Source organism: Onychomys torridus, chromosome 9, assembly GCF_903995425.1.
Source record: "Onychomys torridus chromosome 9, mOncTor1.1, whole genome shotgun sequence".
Taxonomy (NCBI): Eukaryota; Metazoa; Chordata; class Mammalia; order Rodentia; family Cricetidae; genus Onychomys; species Onychomys torridus.
Genome location: NC_050451.1, coordinates 5,453,068 through 5,459,822, shown reverse-complemented (window position 1 = coordinate 5,459,822; position 6,755 = coordinate 5,453,068). Strand labels below are relative to the sequence as shown.

The window sequence follows — 6,755 nt, the reverse complement described above, 5'->3', positions numbered from 1 at the left end:
TCTTCTACCAAGACTGATGACTTGAGCTTGATCCCTGAGACTAACAGATGGAAAGAGAGAACCAACTCCCAAATGTTAAATACTGTTCTCTGATCTTCACACATAACTACACACACACACACACACACACACACACACACACTAGTCCTTGGGCTCCATTGTGGAGAGAGTGAGTCAGCTCAGTAGCAGCACCAGGGATGTAGTGACCTATAACGATGTGCATGTCAACCACTCAGGAAGAGTGGGCATTGCTGGATCATTCCCAGAAGAATTTCTACAGAGATGTGATGTTGGAGACCTATATGAACCTCACTGATATAGGCTACAATTGGGAAGATCATAAAGTTGAAGAACATTGTCAAAGTTCTCAAAGGTATGGAAGGTACATCATATGTCACTCTGGATACAAGCCATATGAGCATAGGGATATAGAAAGAAGCAATGTACCTATCCATCTCAGAACAATTAGAAGATATGTAGTACTCATATTGAGTAGACTTGTTGAATGTAATTCAAGTTTAAAAGTAATCAGTTTTCCAGCTTCAATGGGAATACAACAACAAACACACTGCAGAAAAGCACTATGAGTACTAGTAATGTGTGAATACTTCTGTTTGTCCTGGTTCACTTTGCAAATGTAGTATGACTCACAGTATAGGAAATTTATCAATCGAATAAGTACGGTAAAGGTCTGAATTCTATCATTTCTCTTCAAATATGTGAAAAATCTCATAGAAAAAAAGATGCCATAAATGTGAGCCAGGCAATAATGGCTCTTACCGTTACAGGCAAAAAATCTTCAAATATGCAAAACAATCTTTAATGAAGGGAAACAACATGAGTGTAAGCAACGTGATAAAACCTTAAGATCTGATTCCTCTTTACATTTAGATCAAATTATAAAATTAACTTTTATAAAGATTCAACAGTGTAATGAATGTGTTACAGTTTTTTTTTGTTTTTTGTTTTTTGTTTTTTGGTTTTTTGAGACAGGGTTTCTCTGTGCAGCTTTGCGCCTTTCCTGGAACTTGCTTTGTAGCCCAGGCTGGCCTTGAACTCACAGAGATCCGCCTGGCTCTGCCTCCTGAGTGCTGGGATTAAAGGCATGCGCCGCCGCCGCCACCACCACCACCCAGAGTGTTACAGCTTTTAAATGTGTCAATTATCCTTTCAGGTATGAAAGAAGTCATACAGGAGAGCAAACTTCTGAATATACTGAATGTGTTAAAGCATTTGCATATCAACCATAGTTGACTTCAAAGGCATGAAAGAATTAATATTGGAAAGAAACCCTATGCAGGAATTCAATATGGTGAAGCCTTTACATGTCATAATAGACTCCGAATACATAAAAGAACACGTACTGGAGAGAAATCCTATAAATGTAATCAATGTGGTAAAGCCTTTACATGTCACAATTATCTCAAAATACATAAAAGAACACATACTGGAGAGCAACCCTTTGAATATACTCAATGTGGTAAAGCCTTTGCACAACAAGGTCATCTTCAAATACATAAAAGAACACATACAGGAGTGAAACCCTATGAATGTAATCAATATGATAAAACCTTTGCACATCATAGTCATCTTCAAAGGCATGAAAGAATACATTCAATGAGTGAAACCCTAAATGAGTAACTTTTAGTGTGTAATTGGTTTGTTAAAGCCTTTGAATATAGCATTAGATTTTGAGGATCTGAAAAAACTCACACGGAAGGGAATCTGAATATAAAAAATTTGGTAATATTTTTAGCCAACCCACTTACATTACACAAGATTATTTATTCTGAAGGAAACAATCTGACAAATGTCAACATTTGGTTCAAGCAATATGATACCCCTCTTTACTTGTTTACACCTGCAAGCTCACATGGACAAAAGGCCTATGAATTTAAATGATATGGTAATTCTTTTAGATTTCATACTTCTCCTCAATTACATGAGATAATGAATCCAGGTGTAAAATTTCCTGCATGTGTATTAGTGCCTTTTCTGTTGCTGTGATATAACATGATGTCTATATTTGCTTACAAAAGTGTTTAATTTGTCCCTGGGTTCCAGAGTGATACTGGATCACCATGAAAGTGGCATGGAAATAAGTGTCAGACATGGCAGCTAAAGTAGGAAGCTAAAAATTCACATCCTTAACCTGCAGAATGAAGGAGAAAGTACAAATTGAAAATGGTGTGCAGATGCAAACTCTCAGGCCATACCCCAATGAAACATTTCTTCCAGCAGGGCAGCATTTTCTAAATCTTCAAACATGATATCACAGACTGAGAATGACTGATTTATCCGACTTCAAGCCTACATTCTTACTTTCTGTTACATGAACCAATTCATGATGGAGAAAAACCCTGTAAGCCTTTAGATGCTTCAACACCTATGTTACAGGAATTACAAGAGAAAAACATTCATGAGTGAAAATTAGTTTAAAGATTTGTTTTAATTATGCAATGTCAGTGTGTCTTTGTGTGGGTATATGCATGTACATTCTGGTTGCCAAACAGGTTAGGTAGGCCCTTGGAGCTTTTTGTAGCAGGAATTACTAAAGTCATAAAAAGCCTGACCTTGGTCCTGGGAGTAAACTTATATTAAGGGCTTGGCCATGTCTCTAGCCCTGTAAATATTATAAAGCTTTTTTGTTTTATATCATCTTGATATCTGGAAATAGGGAAGAACTCATAAAAGAGAAAAACCCTATTCATGTAAATATAAGACTTTAGACATCACAGTTGTCTTCAGTTTCAAGGGGAAAAAAACCTGTTTCATCTCTTTTCCATAATAGCCTTGAAATAAATAAATTATTCACCAAGTTCACTGTGGGTACCTGCCCCCACCTTTTATCCCAGGGTATTCTTGAGAAGTGAGGGAATAAGAGATTTAGATAGAAGGATGGAGAGGAGAGAAAAAAGAAACACAGGATAGAGTTGGGGATACGGCTCAGTGGTAGAGTGCTTGCCTAGCAAGCGCAAGGCCCTGAGTTCGATCCTCAGCTCCAAAAATAAAATAAAATAAAATAAAATAAAATAAAATAAAATAAAATAAACACAGGATAGCCTCAGGAGGGCCTGAATCCTTATCCACTGGCCCAGAACTTTATTCAAAAGGCTTTTATAACAATGCCAAGGGGCAAAGCAAAAGACCTTCCTCTTGCTAGATACAGCCAAGTGCAGATCCTTCCAAACACCTGGCACCCAGGCCCATGGTCCAATCATCCTCTTATGCAGCCCTGCTGGGTTCTAAAGACTATTGTGAAGTTCACATTGTGGCTTCTATTTTGCAACATTTGAGGTGGATATTAAAAGTGTGCTATTTGTGTGGCAAACCCATTTAGTGAAGTTTATCTTTTGGTCCTTTCATTCCTTTTGTGGCTTCTGTTCATCTTCTAGTTTGCTTTCGCTTAGTAGAGGTATTTTTCTGCTTCAATGTATAGAATAGGATGGCCATCATCTAAATGGTACATCTGTATTTAAATATTAGGCAGTGTATGATCATACTTTTCAAGTTAGTGTGTCTGTGAAAGGGTGGTGGGTTTTTGTTACTGGTTTTATTTTCCATATTTTTTTCACAAATTCCCTTGAAATGTTGTTTGTCATCCACCCTGTCTTGGTTCTCAGTAATTAGTCAAAGATATATTTGAACTCATGATCCTCATGTGTCAGTCTCCTGAGTACAAGTCTAAGGGTGTATGATGTGCTCCCAACGTTTGCTGTTTTGTCAACACATATTAAGAATGTTAATGTTAAAATGCTTAATAGAAGAGAATATAAGAAACATTAAATACCTCATGTGTGTATTCAAAGAAACATTTTTCATCTATCTAGAAGAAATGTAATGAAGTAGCATAATTGGCAATCAACTGTGTATTTCACAATAGAACTGATATACTTTGGATATGTATATATCATTTGTAGTTCCATGCATCTTCATGTCCTTATCAGTTATCCATTTCACATAATATCTTGAGGTATTGCCTTCTAAGGGAATTATCCAGAGATAACAGATAATGTAATGCCATGAGATTTATTTGAAAAAAAAAAAAAAGGTATGACTATGGGTTTTAGGCCAGGACAGGTATGTGGAAACAAGAGGACAACTTCGTAGGGTCTACTTTTGTCCAACTTCATATGGTGATCAAGATGAGGCTACAGCCTTGCACAACACAGACATTTCCAATATAGCTGTCTCATTGATGCTCAAATAAGATTAGGTGAAACATTGTATCAGTAAAATATTGTCTTCTTTTCAGATTGTAAACATAATTTCTTTGAAGCATAATGGAAAACAGGAGAAATTGAATAATAAATCCTATTTCCAAATGAAAAAAGATTTTAAATAACTTTACTGGGTGTGGTGAGTCAAACTTTTAGTCTCAGCATTTGGAGGAGAGCAGGAGGATCTTCACGAGTTCCAGGCCAGGCAAGGCTACTCAGTGTGAACTTATCTCAAGAAAACTAAAACCAAAAAACAAAAAGTAAATAAATAAAAAAAAAAAAAACCTTTAAGGCATTCTTCCAAATAGAGAATCTGAGTAATTTAAATAACTAATAATGGCAAATGGAACTGATTCAACCAAAGCAGGAGTATAATTTATTTGTTTGTTCGTATACTACAGTTATGATGCCAGGGTCTACTAAAAATTGTGAAAAATACAATCTTAATACAGGCAGTATGAAACCTATCTATAATAAGCAAACCCAAGTAAGTATTTCTACATGAACCACCTCAATTCCCCTGGGAATGACATTCCCAGCAGATGACTCCTAACTGTAAAACATCTATGCTTAACCAGTTGGCCTGTCTATCCAGTAACAGCATGACTAGTCAAAGTTGCTTTAGAGGACTCACCTGTGATGTACGGTTTAAGTTCTGCACTGATTTGTGTCATCTGTTTTGTAACATGCAAACTGCAAGTAATCTTCTCAGGAAATTCATTTACTAAATCGAGGATATTTTTCTGGAATGTCAAAAAAGGGTTAAACTACAATTAAAAAAAAAAAATCAAACCACCAAACCAAAGGTATGGTGAGAGAATGAACGCCTTTAATGCTAGCACTCGGCAGTCAGAGACAAGTGAATATGAGTTCAAGGGCATAACAAATTCCAGGCCAGTAAGGGCTAATGTCTCAAAACCACCACCACTACCACCTCCCCCTCCACCATTACCTCCTCCTCCTCCTCTTCCTGTTTTTTGAGACCATGTGGTCCAGGCTGGCCCTGAATTTGCTATGTAGCTGAAGCTGGCCACGAATGCCTGATCTTCTAGCCTCACATGTCACATGACTAGGGTTACAGATGTGAGACACCATGCCTGGCCCTAGTGACTTTTCTGTTCCATTAACTTCTAGATTCTATCCCACTGTGGTGGTTTGAATGAGAACGGGCCCCATAGGCTCATAGTTTCAATACTTGGTTCCCAGTTGGTGGAATTGTTTGGGAAGGATTAGAAGTACGGCCTTGTTAGACATGTGTCATTGGGGTGGGCGTTGAGGTTTCAAAAGAGTCCTCCCATTCCCAGTTAACCCTCTCTGCCTCCTGCTTGTGTCTCAAGATGTGAGCCTGCAGCTACCGCTTCAGCACCATGCCTGCCTGCCTGTTGCCACAATGGTCATGGTCTCCAACCCTCTGAAACCAGGACCCCCATGTTAAATGCTTCCTTTATAGGTTACCTTGGTCACAGTGTTATATCATAGTAACAGAAAAATAAGATGCCCACCAAGACTCATCTTATCCTGCCACTTAACTGGAAACATCTTTAACTGTCCTAGGTGAAATGTGTTTGTTAATTCTCATTTGAGATTAAGCCTTGCCAAGCCTTTTATTTGAACCTTTGCAGAGAAATCTGACTCTAACAGAAGAAAAAAATTCCCATTTATTTACATGTTTACTTTGATTGGCATATATTATTTAGTGACGGGCTTCAGAAAGATATTTTCATTGTAGTACAAATGCACTTTGCCTGCACTCACCCGTCCTTCCCCTTACTCCCATTCAATGCCCTAGGCAGTCTCTCATCTTTCTTCTCCTATACCTTTTTCATTGTTTAATTGGCATACAAAGTAATGGTTTCATCATGGCTTTGTTTGTTTGTTTGTTTTGGTTTTTTGAGACAGACTTTCTCTGTGCAGTTTTGCTGCTTGTCCTGGAACTCACTCTGTAGATCAGGCTGGCCTCAAACTCACAAAGATCCACCTACCTCTGCCTCCCAAGTGCTGGGATTAAAGCACCACCACCGCCTGGCTTGTCATGACATTTTTATACACACTTTATTTTGGTTGATCACCACACCCACCATGCCCACACATATATTTCTCTCCTCCTTTCCTGAGCTCTCGTGTACCCTAAGGCTCGGTAGTGTCCTCTGCACTTATCATTTCCCACCCCTGTTGTTTATGAACTCTACAATTTCACACACTTGCTACAGCACCATGAAAACGTAGCTTCCACCTTACCTTAAATAGGAGTTCACTGGTGTTCTTTGCACTGTAGAACAGTTTTATTGTTCCTATCTCACAGCTACTTCCTCTGTCTGCTTGGTCTCGGTGGAGATCTGCTGAGTGGCGCAGGATGGAAAGCAGGGGGTTAATCCCGACCCCTCCAGCAATCAACACGAGGTTTCGAGGGGCATCTGTGGGCTGAGGGTCAAAGAAGAACTCTCCACCCACTCTGAGCGCCACTTCGGAGTCAAGTGTGCACTGAGCAAGAAAGAAAAGATCCCTTGGTCCCATGCAGCATGAGTCTCAGACCAA

The 6,755-nt window shown here is 38.7% G+C and overlaps 1 protein-coding gene across 3 annotated transcripts in view; it reads right to left on the bottom strand.

Moving 5' to 3' along the window:
* Nucleotides 1–6,755, bottom strand: part of Oxnad1 (oxidoreductase NAD binding domain containing 1) — a 27,169-nt gene that overhangs the window by 1,364 nt on the left and 19,050 nt on the right. For all 3 annotated transcript variants that reach the window (XM_036199673.1, XM_036199675.1, XM_036199674.1), the window contains 2 exons: nt 6,459–6,701; nt 4,855–4,963 (listed from right to left, as the gene is read on the bottom strand). In XM_036199673.1, coding sequence (XP_036055566.1) covers nt 4,855–4,963; nt 6,459–6,701 — 352 coding nt within the window. The remainder of the gene's footprint in view (nt 1–4,854; nt 4,964–6,458; nt 6,702–6,755) is intronic.